The sequence below is a fragment of the Bombus affinis genome, chromosome 2 (assembly GCF_024516045.1).
Source record: "Bombus affinis isolate iyBomAffi1 chromosome 2, iyBomAffi1.2, whole genome shotgun sequence".
In the NCBI taxonomy this organism is placed as follows: Eukaryota; Metazoa; Arthropoda; class Insecta; order Hymenoptera; family Apidae; genus Bombus; species Bombus affinis.
Genome location: NC_066345.1, coordinates 1,958,359 through 1,986,302, shown reverse-complemented (window position 1 = coordinate 1,986,302; position 27,944 = coordinate 1,958,359). Strand labels below are relative to the sequence as shown.

At 32.3% G+C, this 27,944-nt stretch overlaps 3 protein-coding genes, 2 long non-coding RNA genes and 1 pseudogene across 11 annotated transcripts in view; 4 read left to right on the top strand and 2 right to left on the bottom strand.

The window, feature by feature from the left end:
* Window positions 1-224: 224 nt before the first annotated feature.
* On the bottom strand, window positions 225-27,673 carry LOC126928618 (uncharacterized). Its single transcript, XR_007716851.1, has 2 exons — window positions 27,501-27,673; window positions 225-265 (listed from the first exon to the last, which is right to left on the bottom strand). It is a non-coding gene; the product is annotated as an uncharacterized LOC126928618 (long non-coding RNA).
* On the top strand, window positions 283-3,102 carry LOC126928571 (uncharacterized). Of its 2 annotated transcripts, none has more exons than XM_050744202.1 (3): window positions 283-420; window positions 2,286-2,407; window positions 2,505-3,102. In XM_050744202.1, exons 2-3 carry the CDS (start codon window positions 2,371-2,373, stop codon window positions 2,999-3,001), a joined length of 534 nt encoding a protein of 177 aa, XP_050600159.1. In that variant the 5' UTR covers window positions 283-420; window positions 2,286-2,370; the 3' UTR covers window positions 3,002-3,102. The 2 variants fall into 2 exon arrangements, with proteins under 2 accessions (XP_050600159.1, XP_050600165.1); XM_050744208.1 differs by lacking the exon at window positions 283-420 and adding an exon at window positions 1,326-1,867.
* LOC126928546 (MKI67 FHA domain-interacting nucleolar phosphoprotein) lies at window positions 3,986-5,491 on the top strand. Its single transcript, XM_050744192.1, has 4 exons — window positions 3,986-4,205; window positions 4,305-4,535; window positions 4,899-5,007; window positions 5,090-5,491. Exons 1-4 carry the CDS (start codon window positions 4,068-4,070, stop codon window positions 5,329-5,331), a joined length of 720 nt encoding a protein of 239 aa, XP_050600149.1. The 5' UTR covers window positions 3,986-4,067; the 3' UTR covers window positions 5,332-5,491.
* Window positions 5,304-11,678, bottom strand: LOC126928517 (homeobox protein GBX-2-like; annotated as a pseudogene).
* LOC126928391 (anosmin-1) overlaps window positions 23,787-27,944 on the top strand; it is a 35,692-nt gene continuing 31,534 nt past the window's right edge. For 3 of the 6 annotated variants that reach the window (XR_007716638.1, XM_050744160.1, XM_050744157.1), the window contains exon 1: window positions 23,787-24,124. Coding sequence is in view for 3 of the 6 variants with exons in the window: in XM_050744160.1 (XP_050600117.1) it covers window positions 23,983-24,124 (142 nt within the window). In the remaining 3 variants the exon portion in view is untranslated. Of the gene's footprint in view, window positions 24,125-25,998; window positions 26,138-27,944 lie in introns of those variants that run through there. The other 3 variants (XM_050744146.1, XM_050744154.1, XM_050744149.1) reach the window with 3 other exon arrangements.
* Window positions 26,137-27,576, top strand: LOC126928608 (uncharacterized). The gene is made up of 2 exons (XR_007716845.1): window positions 26,137-26,638; window positions 27,324-27,576. It is a non-coding gene; the product is annotated as an uncharacterized LOC126928608 (long non-coding RNA).

Here is a 27,944-nt window from a genome sequence, read left to right as displayed (position 1 = left end):
GTGTTAGATATTTGGATATGCCACGTGTAACCTTTAAAAATCCTGTTAAAGCTCTAATATTCAAAATCCACGAAACATCTTTTTAGCTTAAGTCCTTATGAAAAAAGATTATGCTTGTGCCAGAGTCTTTTTATTAACATTTGTGATCGAAAAGCAGAACAGTATTTAAAATAGGAGATACCTCACTGATTTTGACGAGATAAAAATACGCTTAGAGAAAAGTATTTTGTTTTTGTTTTTTTTTTTTTTTTTTTTTTTTTTTTTGCTATGTATCTATCGCGTTACAGATTATGTTGTAATCGGTTAGCTTGTGTCGAATCGCAAGATCTAAGATCGAAGAAAATATTACGTATTGTGCTTATCTTGCCTTTTTTTCACTAAATAACTTTATACCTACAGTAGAATCTGATAGTGATACAAGTATGTACTGCAGTCTGGCATAGTAATATTACGATAATTTTAATTTGTTCAGCTTCCTACTGTTTATTTTCAAACGTCGTATTAATGTTTATCAACAAAAGTGAATTAGAGCATAAAACATAAAGCATATTTTGAATAATTAAAATTTAATGAATGTATTTAGTTTACCAAGTTTGAAACTGGTGTAAGTCCATTCACGAGCCCGAAAAAAATATTGGTCTAATTAATTCTCAGAAAAACTATTTGTACAATGAACTTACATCTACTTAAACTTATAAAGACATGAAGAAACTAAGTCGAGCTTATCAGGCTTTTTCAATCGATATAGACTCGTAAACTAGATTGTAAACTCTTCGATATTTCAAAACGAAGGAAAATGGACTTATACCACTTTCAAAAGAATCGCCTATTTTAACGTTGCTTAGTAGTAGTAAAAGACCGATTACTCAAAATACCGATTTCTACGACATATCCAAAAATCCTCGAGATTGGAAGATAATCAGCTTTTCTACAGTTCCACCTTAAACTATAGCACAGATTTTATTTTCTCAACAGATATATTTCTATAGTTATTAATATTTGAAAATAAATAAATAAATTCGGTAATTTTTTTACGATTTCAAAATTCATTACTATAATGCATACAAAATTGGTTCTGGGAAACTCTTCGACGGAACTTGTTCAGTATTATTCAGTCTTCTCCACTTTCTATGTACATTAAGCTGAAGTAGTATGTTTAAGGTCTACAGAACGATATATTCACAGTATCTTTTAGAGTTTCCAATAGTTTATATTTAATGCGTATTTATCCTATTCTTATTAAGTTCAATTAGTTATGTATGCATGCACCTGTTGCTGTCTGTTGATTGTTAATCTACAGCGAAATGCATTTGTCAATTCCTGAAGATTAAAGTTTTCAGTATGCTATTAATTTTACTAGGACTGGTAGTACTAATCAATTATTATTATGTATTATTTCCCCTAAATGCCCGTATGTTTGTTTAAAAAAGATTTTTTCAGAAATGGAATCCCAAAGGAATTTTTGGCCAATTTAGTAAATAGTGTCATCAGACAACTAATAGACACTTTTCAAAAACGAAACTGAATTTTTATTTGTTGCGTTTTTAAAAGCATAATAGGATTATTTCAATTTTAAATAGAATTCGTTTTCTTTGAACAACGTTTTTCCGATATTAATTGAATTTTTAATTCATAACGCCAATCGCTACAACTGTCCTGCAAATCACTGTATCTCGCAATCACACACGTTCGCTTCTACATATACTCAGATTGTCTATTGTCAGATAAGATAAACGGTCGAATAAAGTCAAGTACTATGTATTCTTGTCTAGTTGACAGTTCTGTATTTTGTGGCGATCCAATCGTATTTTATAATATATAGTATAATATTTGTGGTGTTAATTTCCAAAGCATCATTATCTTATTTGTAAGTATACAACATATTCCTCTAAGCACCTGAATTTTTATTTCAAATATCATTAACTATAATACATGTTTCCTCAAGTTTATTATGTGAAAAATTGAAGTGGAAGTAATTGTAAGAAATATACGTTTTACAAAATAGTTTATATGATGAAAAGTTAACTATTTTCTAACTGTAATGATTTTTGAATATGTTGTAGAAATCGATGTTTTAAATAACTTTTTCCCATATACATACAAAGTGGTATCGCTTAGTTTCCATGATATTCGTGAAAAACTGCCAGTACTATTTTAAGCAATTTCTTCTTTTCATAATTTGTTTTTTTTTTTTTTTTCATAAGGACTTAAACCAGAAAAATGTTTTGTGGCTTTCAAATATTCGAACCTCAACGTGATTCTCATTTTTCACTTTTAAATTATAGCGTGGGCGCAAAGGATATCAAAATATCCAACACTGATACAATTGTCGAGCATTTGGACGCAAAAGGTGTTGTCGGAATACAAAATATGAGTCCGATTCACAATAGGCGAAGGGCACGAGGCGGTAAGATTATACACGAGAATGAAAATATTATTAACTTTAGCGTAGAAATGATTTTTCTATTTACAAGCTAATCCTCGTACTAATATCGACGCATAAGGTTTACCCGGTGCATGGAACCCCTATACAGACAGGATCAACTACAGTTTGGAACACTCGGGTACTACACTAAGAGTAGTTAGTGTATCAGACTCTATATTCTGTACAGTTTCCTCTTTCGACGATGGTATATGCATTGAAAGTCACGCAAGCGAGAGAGTCAATGAGATAAAGGATGCCATCGATAAACTGAAAGAATGCCGTAAGGCTGAAAGCGATCCCGAGGAGAAGCAACGTATTAAAGAAACAATCAAATATCTTAAGAAAGTTCTGAGGGATGTGGAACATGCAAAAAGAGTAGGGAAGACTGTTGGGTCACACGTTGGTTCAAAAGCTGGTGCTGCGGTTGGTACCTGCATAGCTGGTCCAGTTGGCACAGTGGCTGGCTCGGTAATTGGTAGAATAGTGGGTCGTGTTACAGGTGTACTCGCTGCCGATGAGCTTGAGCGTCATACTCGAGAAGAATCAGCTGGAACGACAGTAAAACGCCTTTATTAAGAAAATCATTATTTATCTGTGCGAGATCAAATTGACTTTTTTATAATATGATAATAATATTCTATTGTTATATATAAATATACGTTTCATTACAAAATGTATTCTTACAGATTTTTTACTTATAAATCATTATAAAATTAAACCAAAAAGTAAGCAATATAAATTGTTGCAAGCTATTGCTTTTCCGTTGAATTTTTCAACATCGTTATCCACTTTTTCGTTTATTTCCTTGTAACACAGTATGACGTAGACATTGTTCATTTTCAAACAGAAATTTTAATCTTATCGCTTCTGTCGTTTGCATCTCTATCCGTATTTTATTCAAGATAAATTGACCCTTCAGTCATCACTGTACTAATTGTACATACACACCGGTTCCCTTTTGCTTGTAATCGGGTGTTAAAGAATTCATGGGACGATTTTTGGAAGATGTGTATATTCTGAACGCCGAAACAAACATTAAGTTCCAATTATTAAATTAATTATTTCAGAAATGTCGGCAATCGGCTCCGTATTAAAATTGGAAAACATTACAAATATAACAGATTCTGCACGAAATCACCGTTCCAATCAGTTGTATCATGATACGGTTGAAACATATTGCAAATATAGAATTTTTTTACTTTATTTCCAGGACGTCGTTCTATTCTTTGTAATTTCATTTATTAGATTGTCCGAAAAGTTTCTTTCGTTTTATGAGGAAATAATAGACACACAACGTTTTTTGTTTTATATTATTCTGTCGAATTACTTACGATCCATTTTGTTCCGTTGAGATAAACACCGCGTCATTTCACAGACTTGGTTTCACGTTTGTATGAAGGTGCACTGTTGTAAAAAAAAAACACGTTTGCGAAAGGAAGACACTTTTCGGACAACCTAATAGTTTCAATTCAAAATTCGAATTAGTACTATACTAAGTCGATAATATCGCATGCGAAATTTTGTCCGCTTGGGGCAGCACTTGTACCGGGAGATAAGTAACCTACTGCCATTAGCACTACTCTCGTTTCCTCTCCGTTAACGTGTATTGTGTGTTCTTACGTTGTATTAATACAAATATAAAATGAAAATTAAAAAGAAATCTAATGCAGTCAGAGTTCCACCTCTTAAAAAAGCTATAAAAGTTAAACGTAAATCATCAGATATAGAAGAGGAATCAACTGTATCTAAAGCGATAGAAAATGTTAAAAAAGTGTTGGAGGTTAGTATGCATTTAAACATAATCTATTATACATGCTGTGATATTTAATTGCAAAAAATTGAATAAGATTTTAAATCGAAAAAATTTGTCTTATTCCAGAAGAAAAATGTTAAAGCAACAAATATTCCAAAAACAGTTTTGTCTCCAAAACCTGAAAAATCGCACAAAGTTATTAAAGTCAGGAGGAGAAAAATAAGGCCTCAAATAAGATATCGTAGAGGTATAGTGTATTTAGGTCATATACCTCATGGTTTTTACGAAGAACAAATGACAGAGTATTTTACACAATTTGGTAAAGTAACTAGAGTGCGAGTTGTTCGATCAAGAAATGTAAGTATACATAAATTTGAATTATACATAATATAAATATGTATGTATATAAATGTTATAAAATTTCAACTACCTATTTTACAAGTTTGATTACCATTATAATATTATTTGCACTGGTTTGAGTATGAATATGCTTTCTTAGAATACCAATATATGTCCTACATAATATAAGAGATAGATTCTTTTTGTAATGATTAATCTGACTTATAGTAATTAAGTGTTGTACCCTTATTGATGTATCCCCTTAGTTAGTCATTTTAATGGTTGCCATTAATATTTGCAATAGTGATTAACAACATATAATGTAAAATAAGGTGTGCTTAAAAATTAAGTACATAATATAATAGTATATGTTATTTCTAGACTGGTAGAAGTCGTGGCTATGGATACGTGGAATTCCTGTACCCCGAAGTTGCAAAAGTAGCTGCAGAAACAATGAATAACTATCTTATGTACGGAAGATTATTAAAAGGTATTATACAAAAATGTACAACAATTATTGAGCGAATGCTTCAATTTTACCATGTAATATATCATTTAATGTTTTTAATTAGCTACATATATTCCACCTGAGAAACAACACAATGGCTTTTTTGCTGGTAAAACATGGACAACAAAAATTCATCCTAAAGTAATAAACAGAAGTAAAGTTACTAAAATAAGAAACGAAGATATCCAAAACCAGAGGCATATAAGTTTTGAACAAAGTACAAGACATAAATTATCTGCTTTAGAAGAAAAATTAAAAGAAAAAGGTTTTGATATGAATTTTGTACCGATAGTTTCTTCTAGATAATGTTACATAAATTTTTTATTAAACACAATAATGTACAAATGTTATAATTAAGTACTATAGAGATATTGAACACTTTTTTGATTACATGATTTTACTTAATTTACTATTTACATTGGACATTGTATAAGATGTTTAAAATTAAAGAAGTAATTATCAGGGATCATCAAAATTTTTCTGATGCACTTCCTAATCCCGCTTTTGTTCTCTTCCACTTCATACGTCTATTTTGAAACCATACCTTTACCTAAAAAATTAGGAACATATTACATTAGTTATTTATTATGTACACAACTATATTTTTTTCAAGTGATAATCCATAATATATTACTAGTTATAACATAACAGAACATAACAAGAGAATTTTACTTAACAAAGTTAACTAATTATGTCTAGAATTAAAATACTGTTCTTGTAATATTGTTTTATTTACTTATAATTAGTTGATATGAAATGAAACTTTCTATTTGCCAAATATTATACTTTATCGATACATTTGATTCAATAGTTCATCATTTGAAGAAATAGTTCAAACCAAATACAAATTTACATGCGTAATATCTTTTCTAGCTATTATTTAATTGTAGTATACTATCGGAAGTAGTATAGAATAGGAAAAAAATTCATGAGGTAAAATCAAATAGTTTTGAATATTGCACGACGTGCTTTAAGACTTCAAAGCTTACTATTATTTTTTTCAATCATACATTTGAATCATACATTTCTTCTACACATACAATTGGTTTTTTATTTTCTATAAGAAGATATTGATTTGCTTGTGTTTTAAAAAATTAGTTTAAAAGATATTTTATTTTCAATTTCGTAGAACTTATCGTATGAAAGATGGGGAAATACAAAATGCAATGAGTTCTATGGAATTAAAATTATATCTTTCAATGGAATCACTTCTGGATCTAGGTATCCTGCAATACTATTTTCTAGAGAATAACAAAATAATAAACGATATGAAAAATATATTAAAATTTTAAAAGATAGAGGTGATTTTAAAATTTCAATTTACCTGACGTTCTGTTAGATCGAGAGCAACTGCTATTTCATAGCGACGTAAACGTGTCAGATAATTACTATGCGCAAATTCATATTCAAGGTGGCGAATTTGATGTTTTGTAAATGCAGTCCTTTCTTTGCGAGGTCTGTCGCCGGTCAATCGTTTATTTGTCTCTGAAATGTAAAGGATTCAGATTTTAATAAATTTAATAAGTTAACAAAGTTACGACTTCTAACACAATAGAAATAGTATATTTGAACGTATATTGAATAGTATATTGAAACGTAAGAATTTCATGTATATCAAAATTCTATAAAAAAAAAAAAAAAAAAAAAAAATCTATAAATCTTTAAAGATACAGTAGCTCTTTTTTTATCAGAATTTACATAAGCAAATTCTAGAATAAGCTGATGCTGAAAACTATTACTTGGCTACTGTAGCGTCTTATAGAGAAGAAATAAATTCAGATTTATAAATGTTGTATAAATTAATGAATGTATATAGAAAATCTTGATTTATAATAAAATTCGTTAAATCCATCATTAATACGACATAACGTGATAACTTCATGAAATTGTTTTTTTCTATAATTGGAAGTTTATATAGGATTAAATATTTTATATTGTCTTGTTCCATAAAGTACTTTGTCTCGTATGTTTAATTATTTATGCTGATAAAAAATATGAGTTTTTAAAATAATAATCCATTATCGTATGATATTAGTGTGTTTATTTATTGTAGTTTTATGTTTCAGTCTCGGAAGAAATGGGAATTTATTAAATAACTCCATCTCGAATAAACATGTGAATATGAATCTATGTATTTTACTCGTTATGGATAAAACGCGCGTTCTAAAATTTGGAAAATACGTAAATCAGCTTCTTATCCAGCATTTATCTCTAGTTAGTTGACGCTTGTTTGAAAATTAGTTTGCTAACTAATATCTGCTAACGTGACTTCAAATGGCTTTCGCGAAATTTGGCGGATGAAAATTCAGTTCAGTGACGATTTCCTGTATCCTCTAGCATTATACGGGACGATGTAATCGTAGTGAGGTTTTAACCGGTATCAGTTTTTTATTCACAAAGCGGCAGTCAGATGAAAATAGCTGGATATTCGATGCGTCATTACCAAGCTGCTCCCGCGTGCCAGTTAATAAACGTGCCGCTATAATGTAGGTTGTCGGAATCAGGATCATCTGCGGGCGATGATGTATAAAACGTGGTCGGATCGGTGGTAGAGCCCTTAGCCTTGCTTCCGTACCGCTATCTCATCTATATTTGTTAACTGACGTCAATCGAACCAGTCCGCGAAGTTTTGCGAATAATTTCATTCTTTTTTAAATTACACGAATTCATTGGCGTCACATATATGTTGACAATTGAATTTTTAACGAAATGCTAATATCTCAATATTATTTTTATTCCAATTTCAATTAAATCAATTTTACGTCTTTTTTTTTTTTTTTTTTTTTTTTGTTTTGTTTAATATGAATATATAGTAAATTAAAATTTCTTCAATATTTTTTAGTATAATAACAACGAGAAACATATGTAGTGATTGTAATGAAAAAGCGAATTATATTATATATACTGATAAAAACTATGTTTCGAATTTTTTTTTGAATTATTAGGAGATTTTAAGAAAATTTATACATCTTTGTGTAATTATCTTATTCTATCTCTATTTTTGTGTTAAATACTTTTGTTTTATCTTTGATTGTTAAAGGTATTGTATGAATTTGTGCAACACCAAAGAATGTAACGTATTGAAGAAATTTAGAAATTGTCGTCGTTTCTTGCTTTAAAAGTATCTGTATCAATAATTATCAACAGCGGATGTACTAAATTTGCAAAAATTTGATTTGAGGAGAACGATATGCACAGAAATAAATTATCGATCTTTCAATTCTTTTGATCACAGTAGTATGGAACATATCTTTAGGGATATATAAACTTTATATGATTTCAAAACCATGTTTCGGCTAAAAATGAACGTGGAATTCCTCTAAAAATAAGTCTGGAAATATAGAGTGAAATATTTTTCAAATATTTTCATTTCGTTTTCTATCGATGAATGTGTAATTCGAATAAATATTCGAGACGAAGATGAAGGAGAAGTTAGCGTTAAAATGTGGTTTGCGTTTATTGCAAAAAGTATTACAATTTTACAATGATTTTACGATAGCCTTGTCGTTTGTTACACGCGATGATATGAAATGAAAAGTATAGTTACATGTTCGATAAATATTTAGGCTACGCTGGCCCCATTATAGCCACATTGGCGACGGTAAAGTCATAAACGAAGTTAATGTAGTGTTCATTAATGTACTGTTCAATACAAATTCGTGTGAACATAATTATTTAGTAACTATTAACGTCTTCGTTATTCGACATTTTAAACTGCACTGTTAAAAAGTTGATATAGAATTGTTATTTTATCTATTTTACATGCTGATAATATCGTCTGAAAGTATCTTACCACCTTGTTCTACACGTGACAATGAACACGCTTCATTGTCAAAGGAATTATTGCTCAAGCCAATCGAATACCGTGACTCTTGCCATGAACGACATTTCAGCTCATTTTCGGTGTTTTGCCCAGTGTTCTGATATGCCGGAATTTCCCAAGCGCGAAATACCGTTGTAGTCGTGGAGATTTGACGATCTTGAGCTCTTTCACAAATAAAATCTAAAGATTGCTCTGTGGAATTTATGTTTATTCTTTCCCTCGACTCGTCGACTATATCCTCTTCGTCGATAGTGGAGTTTTGCTGCGAATATTGCTCCCATCTTTTAGCAAGAAGAAAGCAGATATTATTTAATGATGTTATAATAATAAAGAAATTACTAGTAGTGATAGCAGTAATTTATTGGCTACCCTATAGGGTTACAAGACTTCTATTTTACATTCTAATCATATTTTAAAACACAGTTTCATACAAAACGGAGAACAAGAGAAATTAATAAAGAAATTGTTCAGTGTAACATAATAATAAAAAAATTGTAATAGAAAATTTTGTATACTTATTGTTTTGCTTGAAAGAGCTAATGACGAAAAGAAAACTGAATGAGATTGTGCAAAGAAAATTAAATTGATACTTTGATATTATAAAATTATATCTTTGGGGATTCCTTTTTCTCTTTGGCTATAATAAATATATCTCTCTTGGCTATAAATAAAAAAATATTAAAAATATATGTAATGCATAGAATAGTTTTTAAATAAGAGAATGTCATTTAGTAAATTATAAATATTTGAACGCTTTTCGTATTTAGTCATCAAATATTGACTGTTCAGTCTCGAATTGTTCAATCTGTCAAACAATTGTATTCTTTCCATCGAAAAATATTTAAATTAATATTTAAAACTATTTAAATATATCGAAACATATGCATTTTGTTTCCATTTGAGACGTGAAACGAATGCTATGAATCATTTAAGAAGTATTTATAATTGTCTAGAATTTCATCGATAATTATGTTTTCATGATTATTAGTATTTATGTAACTTTAGATTATCACGGCAGTACTTTGCGTTCTTTATCGTTGAATATGCTCTTTAGATTTGTCTGGAATAATCTTGTTGCAAATCTAAAATCTACATCTACATCTAATCCGGAACCCATAATCTATGCCTATTTCTAAACTTATTTTACTTAAAACATAATTTAGTAAAAAGGAGAAATGAATTAATTAGAATATTCTTTTTTTCGTATCGATTGATATCTCATAAGAAATTCGAAACTAATGGAAATCATTTTTTCCTACATAATTGAAAATAAGTATTTTTCCGAAATTGTCAGTAATTTTCATTTCTTATATTTCTCTCCGTTTTCTTATTGTTACATTGCCAATACGATGGAAAGAAATTTAATTGCGAACAAGATATTTTAATTTCGTTGCATTTAATAAACTCGCTTTTGTTCTATTATCATAAACTTCAATTATTAATTAGAAATATAACATAGCCTCGTGTTTCGAAATACATATTAAGTAATCAAGGTTGAATATCATGTCGGATTTAGTTTACACATATTTGAATAATTTTATTTGCCAACATACTCCTTCCGTTAAAAACATTTGAATAATTTCATTAGCTAACATACTAATTCCATTGAACGTATCCTTGCAGTTTTATTTGCAGTTTTCATTTTACAGTTTCTTGCTTGAAAATAGAATAATATTTCTAAAATAAAATCCAATGTTAGCTGTTGAATTTAACGAAATAACGGTAATGTTTTGATTCGGAGGATAGAATGAGCCTATTAAATGTGTACGAATATCACAGGAGAAAAATTACGATAAATATTTTAGTATGACACTGTTGAAAATGAAAACAGATTGTTGGATCTAAATCTTAAAAGTAGCTGGCAAATTGACAACGTTTTGTAGGAATCAAAGATATAATTATTAAGACAGGGAATAATTTAATATCCTCGATAGTTTAATATTACGACGATGCCCTTTCTACCATAGAACGCCTACCATAAAATATGTTTAATTTCAAAATCAAACAAGGGGATAATTTTAACAACACGGGATTAATCGACAATGTGTTGGGTTTTAAAATTGCTTTTGCTGTAAAAGATAGAAATCGTGACTTGAAATCGATAAGAAAATGAACATTTTCATAGAAAACTTTGCTTTCGAATATTCACAATTTTAATTACTAGGCGGCGGATTTTTATGCGGTTTTGCGTTTTTGTCAACGTAACTAACAAAATGGAAGATAGTAAAAAAGATATTCGCTTGAAATATTTTTCATATCTTTGCAACGTGCATTTTGTACATTTGTATTTTAATTGTACGTTTCTGCATCTTCAAATTTCTCATAAAAATGAAATGCATGAAAATCCACAGTTTACGTACTAATTACTTTTATTTGTACCTGTATATTCGATAATTTCGATTACTATTGGAATGCTGAATATTTGCGCTATGAAACGGTGACAATGCACGATCAGTCAACGTGTTAACCGACGTTGAAATACTGCAAGGATTGGAAAAGTTATTCCAAAGATATCCGTGACTCAACGGGGGATCCCGGTTTCCAGGAAAACAAGGGCTCTGAACGTTCATCTGAGAAGAAGTCGGTGTCAGTGGCATTGACGGGATTTCGAAAACATTTTCGGAATATTGTTGGTCTGTCGAAGCTATATTTTCTAACCAAGACATCTCATCTAAAATAAGGAAAATTTTATTCTCACTTATTAGAGGACAGACGTAGGGATGAAAGGTATTAAGGCGAAATATCTGAGAGACTAAAGCCGAATTTGCATCGGTTCGCTTTGAAGGAACACGGCGGATGAACACGCTGCTTTGATCCATGTATAGATCACCTGAACACATGAACACATTTATACACGGATGGAAGATGAATGAAAGCAGCGTTCATCCGCCGTGTTCCTTCCAAACGAAACAGTGTAAATTCGCCTTAAGACCCATTGTCCACAAAGCGTCGCGTCATAGAAAGCGTATTAGACGCGTTGATGTTAACGATACGCTTGCATGCAGCGGTCATTGTAAATTGTAAAGTACTGTGCACCTGTCGTTACGCGTTTTCATCGTGACGACTGGCGTTAACATTGTCAGTACGCGTACGATGCGGCAGATTGCGGTTATAAACGATTCTACCGATGTAGGATGAACGCGTCTCCTTCGTCGCTTCGCATTTTGCCAGACAAAACGTATCTTACTGTACGCTTCGTATGAACGTCGGCGTTAGACGTATCGTCGCGTCTAATAGACTGCGTTTACGCTTTTATGAAACGCCGCTGCGTGAACAGTGAGCCTACGGGTCTCGTTGTTAGATATACAGATCGTTAAAAAAAAGATATAATCAAAATATGTCCGATCAATATAGGTCCTAGTGATCCTTTCGACATAAAATCAATTTTTCGACGTCGTAAGTGAATTTCTTCGTAATACGTTAAATACGAACGTAATGTAGAGATTGTCAACGCAAGATTATTAGACTTATTATTAAACTTGAGAAGAAATGAGAGTTGGACATTCGTTTTACCTATCATAAAATTATGACAGTATTCTGCTGTAGGTATATTATATATTTTTGTAAATTATATATACAGTTTGCGTCAGTTTATCAGTTATCAGTACAGTTTAGGTTTTGCATCGGATTGCGAAATATGCATAAAATCCACAGGCTAATTATTACCGATATTAATGAAGGTTGCTTTGTTTCAAAGTTGTTCATATTTGTTATAATAGATGCACGGTTTTACCCATTTTTTATACAAAACTCATATCTAGAGATCATAGATCCCTAGATAGATAGATGACATTTTGAGAAAAAACTTTTCAAATTAGGGAAAGGTTCACTTACGATATCGATTGGTAGTAAATAATAAAAGTTTATGTTACAGGATTGTTTCTATCAATTATGCTAATTAGACATTATTTACTCATCTCAGCGAGTGCTACAAGTTCTTCAAGGCATTCGCCTCTTTTCTTTTTTTCTTTTTACCATTAACCATTGTACGATTAACAAAATAGTCGGGAAAATAAAATGAAGATAAAACTATTATTTACGTGTATCGAGTAAAAATATTGTAACGCTTACCTGATAAATCGCAAATGTAATTATTAATTGGACAGCTGTCACAGGTATCGAAAATAAATGACTAACAGGTAGTGTGAAAGCTTAAATCTTTTCAAACGTATCACGTAAAGTCACTGATTAAACAATTAATCACTCGAGGAACTGATCGAGAGGGACAAGAATCTCAAAGCAAATCTTGCTCCCAAAGTTGTTGTAAGATCACCCACTACTTGTGAATTGTATTAGCACTAACTTGTAAATGTCAAACAAGCACACACGGCCACGCTGCGACAGGCCAGCGGAAATCGGAATAGATGTGCAGTTGGAGAATACGAGATGCGGGGCTGGAGTAGGGCTGAAAGGACAGACAAATCTTCTCGTACAGCTCTGTCAAGTCCAACCAATCCGAACAGATCTTGATCAACAAGAGAGAAACAAGTGGCCAGTACTTACAAGATATAGACTACTTTGGGCGTTAACTATGTTTTTATGACTTCTGTTGATTACACATTTTTTAGCCCTCTCGGTGGCTACTGTAACTTCCTCAAGACACAGATCTCCCTTTTAAACATTTTCTATAATTAATAAAATAGTACGAAAAATAATACGAAGAAATCGGGCACTATAACTGTTATAACCAAAATAAAAAGAAAAGCTATAGAATAAGAATTATGTTTTCGACCAAAATATTTTTGGTTACAAATAATAATTATAAAACCTTTCCATTCGTTCCAGATAAACCTTATAGACGAGGGAAATTTATTTCGCTCGCTCGTAATTGCATTTCGATCGCACGTAGTAGTTTTCGACGGAGAAAATGTTATTTCGTTTTGGATTAGGTCTTTGGCTTTGATGTTTATGTTTCATCATTACGAATAGTACAACTTTTGGCTCAAATGACTAACAAACTAATATGAAATTTGAACGAAAGTTATTCAGTACTTCGACGATAATGAATTGTATCGGTGCAAGTTTCTAAAAAACTTTTCATTCGATAGAAAATTATGTTTATTGATTGTTTTATTTACAGTTAAGATTATAAATTAAAAAATAAATTCAACGGACATAAGTACCTCCAAGCTTCGTGGTGATTGCCTTTAATTGTTTTTCTTTTTCAGAGTAACCAGTAACATCAGTAACCAAAGTGCAATAATCATTATTCGAAACATCGTTTTCGCAAATATTTTTTACATTTTATGATTAATATCTTCAGCTTTTTTTTTCACAAAAATTATTACACGTTCTATATTGGTATAAGCGTAGAATAAAAACCTTCCATTTAGATGTAAAAACTTCTTCCCAGAATCTCTTAATAGGAGATCTTTAGGGATCTTCATTCGGAAAATTTAATTTCCACTAGGATAGATTCTACGGTAATTTTATTTTTGAATAGCTTGTTGCGAAAATATGCGTTTAGATCATAAAAGTGCTGCGCTTTTGGGGAGATAATTTTTTGTTTTTAATACAAACGTATAAATGATGTCTATAATTTATAATAAATAGATTGCGGGCGTTTATGCGAACACTCTTTTATTCGTACTCAAAATAGATAATTAGTCAGGTTAAAAGTATACTTGACAAATTTTGGTATTCGATTTTCTCGAAAACGAAGTGACATATTGGAAACTTTTATTTTCAATAATTACATATATGACAAAAGTTGTTGGCATTTTTAACAGGACGTACCAATGTAAAGATATTTTGTCTACTTCTTCGTTATGAAAATTTCATCGCAGGTACCTTAAACATTATTGCGTCAATGAGCATATAAGTCAATTCAGGATCCACCTAAGAAAACACGACAGAAAGAACAGCGACGATGAAATTTGGTGACAATCTTCGTTCTACGTATTTTCGAGAGTGTTAGGTTCTCTTTTCAGGGGTCGACTACGGTGATCCCATTAATCATCGCCACTGTTTGCTTTTCTTTTTCAAGTTATTTGTATCGAGTCACGTATGCCTGTACTCGTACATTTCTAACATCCGCTTGACAGAAAAAGGAGTTCCGTGTAACTCGTGAAACTGCTAAACGTTCAGGTGCCAGGCAGTCTACGGAAACCGACATAGGAATAGTAATCATCGAGCTGCTATAATTTTATATAAACACGAATTTGAAATACGTGGCTAAAAGAAATGGTTAAAAGATTGCCACATCGTTACTATAGCGCACTTACTATAGCGTTTACGTGCCAATTAATTAGGTAGTCTATTGCAAGTCTATTGAATTTCGCGTCATTTAGTAGTACTCTTAAATAAGTAAAAATTCGATACTATGAAAACGAAATGTGATACAAGGATACGTGACAATACTTTTTGTATTGTACATTGTGTATTGAATTATTAGTTTCACGTAACTTATTACGATACAATGATAATTATAATATTATATCGAATTTATAGAAATAATGACGTACCAGGGAAATAATGTTTAATTGTCGGATAAAATTGTCGGATAAAATGTACAGTATAAAAATTATATAGTGTAATATGTATAAGTATATTTGACTCTCGAAAAGTTTCATTTCACAATTTCTTCTTTCGATTCTTTTATCATACAATGTTATATGATAAAAATATATTTGTTTCAAAAAACCTTCACAGATCGATTAATATAAGCTAGCAAGTGGGAAGCAAATATATGATAATAGATCCTTTATTATAAATATTTTAAAATTATTAATTATAAATATTTTATAAACAACTTAGAATCATATGATATCTGGCAATTTTTATCAATTTGTCATATCGTCGTACGAATTTGCAACGTGTGATAAAATTTGTTAATATCTCGCAGTCGTTAAAATTATACTTGTCCTTTAATTTATTTATCATCAAATATATATTTATAATATATGTTTATCATCGTGTTAAAATCTTCTTATGATAGATAACATATGCCGCTTCATCTTCGACGATAAGTTGCTCATAAAACCTTTGGATGAGGTGGGTTGACATTTTGTTGGTTATAAATCCGTAGTTATTGCCTGGATTTCTCATTAACCGTGAAGAATACTCACACGATATCACCAAGTTGGAAATTAGGCAGCACTGGTTGCAATGGAACCGAAATATCGTTGTAGAGAATTAAGCGTTTAATAGACACCTACGTATTCGAGTGACTGAATCGTTCACATTCACAATTTTATACATACCGTGGCTCGTGAAAGTATTCAAATCCTTATCACGGAATCTTTTTACAAATATGTAATACGCATTACGCGAAACTTTGAGATTTCGTTGGCATTCATTTGCAAAGTGAGAAATCCAACATATTTATTATTTCTCGCCAAAATTTGTATTATTTTACAAGAAATGATCGATTCCTGATATCGACGAATGATACAGAGATTAAATAATTTAAGCAATACGAAGTACTGAAATAAAAAAACATTCCTACTTGAAGACCGTATTTACGCTCTCCCTCCCCCCCCCCCCCCAAAAAAAAGAAAAATCCGCCCTCAAGCACGAGAAGTATTCAGTACTATGAGAATGTATGAAATAAAAGGCAGGTATGATAAAAGCTAGCAATTTGTTTGCTTTGAGTAACATTTCTATCGAATCGTATTCCTGTCCATGAACTTTGACGATATAAAAGTGGTCATAAATACTTTTATTATTAATTTATTCGGTCGAGAAATTCGGCCATTCACGGTCAAGTTTATAGAACGGTCAAAGGCCGTTAAATAAATCTTCAACCGTATTATTGTGCATTATGTTGTTATTATCTGTAGTTAAGGAATAAGTATAATATCGTAAAACGTATGATTATCCCGTGGACAAAAGTATAAGTGGTCATGGTACGTCGCCTGTCATTACTTTTCGACGTTCAATTATCTTTTAAGACTCGATCGTTATTTGCATCGAAGCACAAGGCTGGAAATGTTTAATTATCATCTTTATCTTTTCTTCTCGCGGAAATTACCATTAAAGTAATTGGCGAAATAGACAACTGATAGTTGTCCAACATATAAGCATATATAATGCTATACTTAATATTACTATATATATAGCCTTTATTATTCTCTTTAATGCGTTAAACATTTTAACGTTTAGTTCCCTATACGCATTCAGAGGTGGCCGTAACAATTAACAAAATTTCTGATTTCTAACCGATTTTCAATTTAAAATCGGTTTTCGATTTTCAATGTCGTTTCGTAATAGCTTTTAAATATTGGATATAGCTCTAGGTTGTAAATTACTACTGACAGAAATCAAGGAAAGTTTCAAGGCTGTTACATAAATTTCTTATTTGCTTGATTCGTCTGCATATTTATATAGAGATTCATGTACATAGAGATTCGCACTGAAACGCATTTTGTTCTTTACGGAACAAATTTACGTACAAGTTTTTTATACGTCAAACTGTATAACGTGCATAAATGATAAAAATATCACGTTTGATCCGTATAATTTTTCAATAAATTAAGAAATAAATGTACAGCAATTGTATTAACTATCTGATATTTATAAATAATAAAAGATATACGTGATAAAACAAATTTATCTGCGTATATCGTATTAAATGGAGTCATTTAGGTATCAATCCGTAGTATACGGTATGATGGTATACATTTTATACAAGTTATTTGTGCAAATCATTAAAATAAACGGTATGTAACGTGTCTGCGCGCGCGCGCGTGTGTGTGTGTGTGTGTGTGTGTGTGTGTTTTGTGTTGCCCAATGTATTCGTCAAATACTTTTCTTTCATCTTTGCATAATTATAAATAGAATCTTTCAAAAATATAAACATATTAGTATCGTATTTATATGATGATAATATGCTATAGAAAACTGGCAACGACCAAGAGAAACTTATATAAGGACGTAAACGAACAAGGAAAGATCGCAAGAAATAATCTCTAGGGAGTAAAATGCGGAACTTATCGGAATTCTATTTAATCGACGAGAAAACTCGCTCTAATTCACGAAGAAGGTTATTAAAAGCGGTTATTATATCATGGAACAAATGACACGTAATAACGATCCAAGAAACCGAAAATCTTAACAATTACTCGTTCATAATCACCGTTGTTCGCTACTCTTCACTCGTGAGAAGATTTTCATCCTCCAACCACTTTACAGTTAATAAAAGTTCAAGTAACTGTTCGTAAGGTCATTTAAAATATCGCTATAATTTCTCGGTCTCCGTGATGGATTCGATCCGCACTACCGCCACAGGTAAGACCCGGCTAGTTTTTGCGAAGCGCGGCGTCAAAATCAGTCATTTACCAGCAACATATTTGAAAAGCTATATTGGAAGCCTACACATGCGAAGATCAAAGAAACAGGCATTGGATCTCTCAACAGGATCGGGTGTCTGCATACGAAGTGAAATTACAGAGTAAACCCCACTAACAGTCGTTTCGATGATCCTGATGTTTGAACTTGATATTTTCCTGGTTTCAACGACCTGATTCTCCTGTGTACAAATTTCCGATAAAAACAACGGTCCTAAAAAATAGCCATTGATTGACATCGCCTGGAATTGAAAAACTCATGCGGCTTTAAGAATGTCTCTTATCACTTTGCCTGAAATAAATGATGGAAAAATTGTTAAAAATAAATCGAAACATGTAAGTACGATAGTGAGATACCACTCACCTAACACGTTACGTTTCATCTTCTTTCTTTCCGGGTATTGAGTCTGTTTCAAACTAATGAAAAAGTTATTTGTTAAATCGATTGAAATTTGGAATCGAGCAAAGCCAAAGTATCATAAAATCGCCGCTTTGAGCGGTTCGGAGGCGAACATGTGTACTGATTGTACATTCGATAACTTGGTGGTATTCGGTTTAAAAATAGGAATGATATAAAGTACATGCCTGTACGTACATGTATATTTCAAGTAATTATCGAAATGTAATTAGCGGAAAAGAATCAAAGTAAAGAGATATTATTATTGTAGTCTCAGAGTAATCAGAACAATTACAATTCTTTTCTGTCGCAGCTGTGAACTCTGATGTCGGTCGTCATAAGATTAGTTCATCTTCTTACAGCCGGAGAAATATTTATGCCAAGCATCTTATGTTAGAGTTAGCATTCAATTCGCGATAAATGTCTCCATTGCATCGGTTATCAAAAATATCAAGCTGATGTGGAATCGAATAATAGCATTTTAGTGAAAACGAAATTACATTCTCGTTACTCCGAGACGATTTTAAAACATTTTGCGTATGTATCAGTAGACAAAAGTGACATCGGATTGGACCGATTCTTGCACACGCGTGTGGATGCAAAGTGGATGTTGACGCGTAGCAATGATGTTATGGTATTTTTTTGTTCGATTCCAAACTTTAGCCGATTTATTACGTGACATTCACGTTAATTATTTTGCAAATGGCGCGATATCTGAAAAGAAAAAAGATGAAATGGAACGTGTTAGGAGAGTGGCGTCACTATCATATTCGTATATTTCGATTCATTTTTAACAACTTCTTTACCATTTTCGGCAAAATGATATGGACATTTCTTGTTCCTTGACAAATACTCTTAAAGATGCAGCATGAATTTTTCAACTGCAGGCAATGTGAACAAATATCTCAATCGAAACAACGTCTCTTCTTTATACACTTTATACACAGTAGAACAACTAGCTATGATAAACTAGCTTTAAAGAAACCTTAACACGACATAGTCGTGAAAGAGCGTACGAGCATCGTCAAAATCTTTAAAAGACGCTTTTGCTATACTACACACTGTCTTTCATTATATCTATACACTTTCTTTTATTAGGTTTACTAAAACCTCTCTACACAAAATCAACTGGATGTAGTATTAGATTGCAAAATTCATACAAGTACATTTTGTGCCAACTTGAATGCGACTGACAACTTGGACGTGTCCTAAGACTCTTATATTTTGCACTCGACGAGAAGAGGTTTTGCGTTGGATGGAGAGAAATCTTTGCATTTTCGCAACCTACCAATCGATATAGGTCTCTGCTCATGGTATAGCGAACAATTGCAAAAGACATGGTTCGGGCCCCGCAATTCACAAGATTCGGTAACATTTCGGTCTATTTATTATTATTTTTTCGGTCTACTCGTAGTAACGAGACGGTATGAGTTATAACGATCGACACCACATCTGTTTATGACGACTGTAGCTTATCTTCGCAAATCTTTTTCTCCAAAACCACGGTTTATTGCTAACTTTATCCATACAGAAAGCGTTAACTTTCTTCAGACCTTTGGTCTTGGTTGTGTTGTGTGGTATTAGCGTCAGCACTATATTCATATATATTTCTGGAAAATTAATAAAGGGTATTGATGCGTTGTTATTCGATTTAAATAACGTGGCATTTTTTGCTAACTCATTTACTTTTTTATTCCCCTGTGGGTCAATTTGCGATGGAATTCATATAAATTCAACCGTCGCTGTTATTTGTGCTTTTCTGTCTAAATCGAAAATATTCGCGTGTCAAAGGCAATGAACATGGACTCCTTTTAATATCTATTTTGGTACTCGTAAGATTGTTTATGGCAGACAGATTGATTCTCGGTATATCGTTTCTTAACAACATACATATAGAACGTATCTCAAGTTGATCAGACAAAGATGTAATTAAAATTTGTTAGCAATCGTTAAAGTGAAAAGTCTTGTATTATATATACGTATAATATTAGTAAAGTGATAGTGACTCTAAGAGAATAAGTACTTTGAAATTATATTAGTTAGGATTAATTATCGTGCAATGTTTTATCTTTATTACTCTTTATTAGTGAAATATTTAAATCGTGGCAAATACAAACGCATCCTATTGATTTCGAATTACGAAATAGCGTTACTTCCATCCGTATAGATCTTAATCGAGTCGAACTTATTTATCGTGTTTAACAGCGTAACGCTTGTACCTTTTAATTTCTCGAGAGATTTACCTGTTTCTGTACTAATTGGAACTGTGCAGAAAAGTTCGTTGCAATCGTAATATGTCGAACTGTTGCTTAATATGCAGTTATCTTTAATTGGTACGAAACGATCTTCTCTAACACGATGAATTAGTCTCTTTCATTTATTTTTCTTCAATCTATAGTCTTTCAATCAATTTGGAAGATTCTTTCTCCAACCAGACAAGCTAAATATAATGAACTTCTTAAATAAAAGATCTGCTCCACTATGCAGCTGTTTGACGCTCGTAAATGCCAATCTTTCTATAACATGTTAGCTTTTAAAAATAAATTTCAATGTCCTGTGATATTCCAGCATAGTTGTAATAAAAGATAAAGTCGTCCTGAATTTTTCTATTTGTTATTTTCTTATTAATTATATTCTAACAAGTTAATGACCACATATTCGTAAGCGACAATGTGCATATGTAAAATATACCCGATGACAATTATTATTTTGAACATATTTCAAATCAATCGGACAAAGATGTGACTAAAATATGTTAGCAATTGTTAAAATTAAAAACTCTGAAATTACTGTCACTTATTTTGTACATCGTCCTGTATATACACGTATAACATATACTTGTATATATGCTTCCAATATGAACAAAATTTCCATTTCCATTCACGTTTAGTTTCATAGTTCTTGTACTTGTGCCAGTGTGTCTGAATGCGAATCGAGTCAGATATTTTTCATACGAGAATTCTTACGTGTAATTGTAATATAGATTAACGTATATAGTTATTTATTCGTCTGAACGCTTTTGCGGCAATATCAGCACGCCCTTTGCTACAGTTGAAGTTTGTTAGAATCCATAAATTAAATGAGAAAGCGCGTGGACAAAATCACTGCCAAATAATCCACGCTTCTGTAAATTCATCGTGCATATAACGTAAAATAAATTAAAGATTCGATTTCTTAAAGTTTTAAAGGAACAGCATTTGCATAATCGTCAATAGGATTTTATTAATAGCGCCGGTGAGAATTTGTAAGACGATCGAAGTATCGTAAACTGAAACATGTTGCAAACTGAAAAATACCGAAGTTGAAACAACCGGAGAAGAGCTTTTGTTCAACTGGCAGAATTCACAAAGGACGCAAAAAGAAGAATGTTTTACGCTTATCCGGACAAGAAACGTGGAATAAGGACCGGTATAATGAGCTATACGAAGTTTTGTGTGGTCTACGAATGTTGCTAAGTAAGGGATTGATTCACGGGCAGCTATAATACCGCCAAACCAAAGCCCTAATAGATTCAGGTCAATGCCACTACCGTTCTTCGAAGTCGTTCATTATGTGAGAAGAGAAGGCCCCGTTCTCATGCCACACAGGTTGTAATACCTGCGCGGCAGGCTGGACCGAGAGATTCGCAACGAGCGCGTAGACATATTCCGCTCTGTTCAATATCTAACCGAAACACGTTTTAAACAAAACCGCCGCCTCATTTCCGGGTCAATTTATTCGACGACCTGCACGGATTAAATATTTTCGAGACCTTTGAATTACCTGCTATAGAAATTTCAGGTTCCATACCCAGCTAAATGCATCGCAGCAAACCGATAAAGCTATATCGCAAAATGTTATTTTCCATATCTTCCATTTCTTTATCTATCTTTCTCTGTATCTTCCGTATATTTATCCCTTTCTGTATATCTTTTCATATATCTTCAAATTTTCTACTTTGTGCCTCGTTTTCTTTTTACTAAATTTAACCTACTGCGACTTTTCAGGCATCGTATTTGGGCTTCAAAAAAAGAAAAAAAGAAAAAAAGAAAAAGGAAAAACGAGAAAAAGAAGAAAAAAGAAAATGATACCTGCGCAGGTAAATATGGAGTTTATGAATGAGGAATATCTAAGAAACGATGATATTCCAGCATTACCATGATAATTAAAAGAATCGATAATTTTTTGTGGGTGTTTACGAAGCAAAATTATTACGAATGAAACGTTGTGCAATAAAAATTGAACGAAAGAGTTACGAAATTTGAGTTACAGCAGCTACAAAAAGTGTTTACACATATCCTTATTTCCTTTTTTATCCTTTTTTATCCTTTTTTATCAGGTTCCACACTTCATCTTCGTAGTGTAGAACGCTCGTAATAAATGTGTGGAAGTATTACCAAACTAATTAATTGTTTAGTAAATACATTTTTTATCCGCTGTAACACATTAATCTTCTCGACTGAATTTTAATCAAGCATGCAGTTGATCAGTGCGTGAAAATTATTTAAAAATACGTATCTTTGTTCAAGTATTTACTTTTCTCGTCATATTTTATATCGAACCACGTACCTAAAATAAAAAACGTAGACAGAAAGCGGATAGATATATTTGGTTATTTACAAACGTTTCCTTAACCGTCTCAGGATTAATCATAAAAATCGCGACAGAAGGAAAGAAGCTACAAACGTTCTAGAAACGTTCTACTCTTTATTCTTTATACCAAATGTGCAAATGTTCGACCTCGTATCGAAACCAAACGTTTATTCCTTCAATTCAGCGAATAGAATGGAACAGCATGTTAGGATAACGCTTATTTTATCCTTTCTCACGCATACGTACATACGTATGCGCGCACTCTTATCTTTCTAAGCTCACTTTATTCCTCGCGTGTTCTTCTTCCAATTGCTTCGGTAGATACCACGCGATAGGTTTCAATAATCTAACGCGCTGTTGTAGAAATTCTTATCGAAAGAAAAAGACGAAGGTGAGGAGTAATCGAAACGCGAGTGATATTGAACGAAAGACTCGAAGCAGGAAGAAAGAGAGAAAGAGAGAAGGAGGGGGAAGAAGGGAAAGAGAGAGAGAGAGGGGGGGAGAGGGAGAGAGAGAGAGAGAGAGGGAGAGAGAGAGAGAGAGGAAGAGAAGGAGAGAGAAAAAAAGGGAGAGAGACAGAAAGAGAGGCTTGTATTCGCCACTGGCAGGACCCTTTCCAAAGTTAATGATTCGATCATTGCGACGGGTGGTAGCAGGGTGGTGGAAACGAATGGCGTGGGTCGAAGTAGTAGGAGAAGTGCCAGAGAAGTGCAGGAGAGGATCAGACCGCGCAAGAAAGTAAGCCCGATCTCAGTTCGAACGGTTCACCGCGATCGGCTCACTTCGTCTTTGGTTTTACCGGTTCGCTGCGCGCTACTCGATCGCACACGAAGATCCTTCCGGTACTTTGTTGACCGACCAACGACGTCTCCGTGGATATGCCGCTCCGCTTCCGGCGCTTCTGCCCGCTGCCTCTTCCAACGCACGGAAGTCCTTTGACACCCCTGACGCACGTAGCTGGAGGCTCGAGTTACGCTGTAAAATCATGCGTTGACTTCGCGTTGCCAACTATTTTGAAACGTACGTATGTCAAACGACTGTTAGGTCTCTGCTACTACAATAGGGCTTTTCGACTCTCTCACCATTGTCTGGCTCATCTTCGAACAATACGAAGATCTTCGTTGCATATTTTAGAGATTCTTTCGTGTGTTTCACCTTCAAATGTTGCAACATGCCGTGACGATAAGAAACGAGTTTAAAATTGATAGAATTGGGTACATTTTTGCAGGACAATCTTTTATCATGTTGGTAACAGTCGTCTATTCTATGCTATATGTTATATTTATTCGTTGCTCTTGCTAAATATAGATCCATTTTGTAGAATTATAACAGCGTATGATGTAGGAGTTAAAGTTTTAGCTTGTGATTAAGTAGCAGTTAAGAATCATGTTTGAAAATATTGGTGAAAATTTCGACGATTTGTTTAATGATTACTAATAGTAAATTTTTATATGCGACGTTTGAGGCGGTAAATACAGTTACTGGCATTTATTTTAATTCATCGAGGGGAATTTGTAACAGTTGCACACAAGCAACATTGTTGAATGACACGCAAATAGAATATAGTATATGGTAATTCATTGTTTCATCAAAGTGCCAAAAATACGCGAGTTCATTCGGCGAATTAAGGACACAAATTAAGAACAGAGGAGATTCTACAAGTTTGTATAAATTGCGGAAAAACAGAATTCTATAAAATAGATGTAGGAAGAAATAGTGATTGAAACAGGTATTAAGCGTATAGTTGGAATTTCCTTTTGTAATCACTGCTTAAAATGTAAGTATTTTAAAAACCAAATTTTATGATGTAAATTAACTAAGAAAAATTGCAAATGAAACGTTACTTCAAAGTAAAACAAAATGAAGATATTTAAATCGTACTGTTGTAAAAATCTTAGCAATTTGTTTGAAGTTCACCTATAATAAACAATAAATTTTCATATGTTATCGCTGATGTGACAAACATACGGTAATTCGCATTTATTTTCAAGTAAATTATCAAAATGAAAATATTTAGGTTTTTCTTAGAACCTTTTCTATTATTACTTAATTATTACTCTATTTTATACACATAAGAGAAATTTAAAGATGTTATAAGGAGATTTATTTATTATATCTATTGCATATTGTTTACATGTGGCTTATATCGAGTAATTTTATAACGCAACTCAGGACGTTACTGGAAAATATGATTATTGGTTTCATACAATTCTGTTGATAAAGTATGTAAAGTTCACCACCCATGCAAAATTTTCTTAGTAAAAATCGATATATAATCGAAATATAAGAATCTATAAAATTTCACCATTAGATATACCAACTTGGAATCTCTCGCTCTATACTGTTTTACTGTTCGATGTGATTAAGCAATGTGCGTCTCATTGAAATAATGTAATTAAATTTCATTCAATTTCTTTGTATAATACATCAGAAGAAAAATATATAGGTATATTGACAAAAGAAAATTGTTTAGTAAAAAACTGAAACTTCTTCTTTATACACAGATCATTTGTGTAGTGAAACGTTAATTAACAACAATTTTACAAAATGGTAGTGCAGTATATATATATACATACATACATACATATAAACTCTACATCTTTTCTTTTGTATATCGGTGACCTGAAAACCGCTGTTACGAAGAAAATAGAATTTAGGGAAACAAAAAAAAAAAAAAAAAAACAAAAAAAAAAATTCGAAATAAGGAGAGGTTTGTATTATTGTGCCCTTGAATATAAATTTTGTTTTGGATTACAAGATCTAGAAAGAAAAGAGCTATAAGTAGATTTCTATTGTTGTTTCTTGCAACCTTCAGCTAGAGCTACATACAAAGGTAAGGTAACATACTTTTGGTAATGTCCTTTGCTATAAATATATGAACGTGTTCCCTACCTTCTTCCTATTGTATTGTAACGCTGTAAGAGTGAGAATCTGGATCAGCATACACTATACCTGTGCTTATACCTATACTTATTTCAATATATTTTTCTATTGCAAATTCATCCACTCGTTCCTCTATCGGTCAATCTCAAAGTAAGCACACAAATGATTTGAAGATCAAGGTATAAGGTATCAGGTTAACAAGAAACAATCATAAGCATTTATGTAAAATAGAAGTATTTCAGAAGTACGAGGGATCCATTTAATTTCTTTCTTTATTTGGCTATCGCGAACCACAGTGTAGCTGTACCACGATAATTGAACCGGTTTTTTAAAATACCTCTTACCTACTTCTTTAGTGATTTTAAACGATTGAAGGTTCTTACATTACACAAATGGGCTCGTTAAGATACAAAGGATTCTTTTTCCAGCTTTTTCCCCGACTGAGATCACAATACGTACAAGTTATTTTACGATATTTATGCAATATTAATAAAGGGGAAGTAAATATTTCTCGGAGATTGAACGTAATAGCGATCGTACGGAAACGTGTGGAACTAAATTGGACTTTAATTAAGGAAAGCAGCATGGCAACGATATTAAATATGTGATAAGTAGAAGGGAGATTTTTATGCATTTGTGGGCAACTTGAAGGTGTGAAAATGAACATAATGTACACAGGGTATCTGGTAACTGGTAATACAAACAGCCAAGTGGTAATTCTACGTGAAAAAATAAATGGAAAAGAAAGAATAAAATTTCTTCGTTCGAGACTTCGCACACATACGTATACATGTACATACTTGATTTCCAGGCTTTATTTTTTCAAAAACGAAGCCTTCAACGAACAAATTTTATTCTTTCTTTTCCATTTATTTTTTTCATACGGAATCATCCCCCGATAGCTTGTACCACTAGTTAACAGACACCCTATATCTATAGATATACAGAGTGTCCCGTGACTCGTGGACAATCGACTTAACTAAATTATTCTTTAACTAAAGATGTTCAAATTTAACTTTCTTGAAAACCAGGCCTTAAACGGAAATAATATTGAATTTTAATTAAACCGAATGAAATAACCTTCTCCTGATTGTTTGCTCATACTTTGCCGGTACTTGGCCAAGTTTGTCTACTTCACAGATTTTCAAACTCGATCTTCTCGAAAACGAGGCCACGGACGAACAAATTGTATTCTTTCCTTTTGCCTCGTTTCTAATTGCAGAATCATCTCCGTGTCGAATGTCTGCGAGTCGCGGGACACCCTGTGTATGTATGATTAATTATAAATTATAATCAGAACAAAGAATAAGAAAAACAAAGTTAAAGGAAGATTTAGTTGTTTGTAGACAAAATTTACGAGGATGAAAAATCTTAATAGACAATTCAATAAAATAAATATCGGAGCAACTGATATACCAGCTTGATATTAGATTGACATTAATCCTGTTGTCCTCTTCGCTTATACGTGATCCTAAATGCATGTTATATTTTAACAGATATTATTAAAATATACATGGTTTCGAAGTATCTGGCTTTTTTTTTTTTTTTTTTTTTTTTTTTTTTTTTTTTTTTTTTTTGAGTGTATTCTACTCTTTCTATAGTTAGTATACTAATATAATATAATATAATATATAATAATATAATAGTTCGAGAACAGAGAAGACATCCGAAGAGATACAAACGCGAAGAAGAAGCGAGAAGGACAGCAGAGTTGAAAGGGAAATAAATAATTTTCAATGAATTTTGCGACGCGTTGAAGTGTTTAGTATGAATACGCGGATAAAATTTGGACGAACGATTTCTATAATTCGACGACGAAATTACGCACACAGAACACATCGATGAAACTCTGATCACGTACTTGGTAACAGAGGTCCAACGATATGCGTGATTAATATGCCAACACTTCGCTACATGGACTTGGTATTTGCACGGCAAATCCGAACGATTTGCGTAT

What these genes read in the sequence shown, in the direction of transcription:
- LOC126928571 (XM_050744202.1), top strand. Translation starts at nt 2,371, where the DNA reads ATGAGTCCGATTCACAATAGGCGAAGGGCACGAGGCG. An exon ending in TAGGCGAAGGGCACGAGGCG is followed by an intron (nt 2,408 to 2,504) that starts GTAAGATTATAC and finishes TCGACGCATAAG; the next exon opens with GTTTACCCGGTGCATGGAAC.
- LOC126928546 (XM_050744192.1), top strand. Translation starts at nt 4,068, where the DNA reads ATGAAAATTAAAAAGAAATCTAATGCAGTCAGAGTTCCACCTCTTAAA. An exon ending in ATGTTAAAAAAGTGTTGGAG is followed by an intron (nt 4,206 to 4,304) that starts GTTAGTATGCAT and finishes GTCTTATTCCAG; the next exon opens with AAGAAAAATGTTAAAGCAAC. An exon ending in GTACGGAAGATTATTAAAAG is followed by an intron (nt 5,008 to 5,089) that starts GTATTATACAAA and finishes GTTTTTAATTAG; the next exon opens with CTACATATATTCCACCTGAG.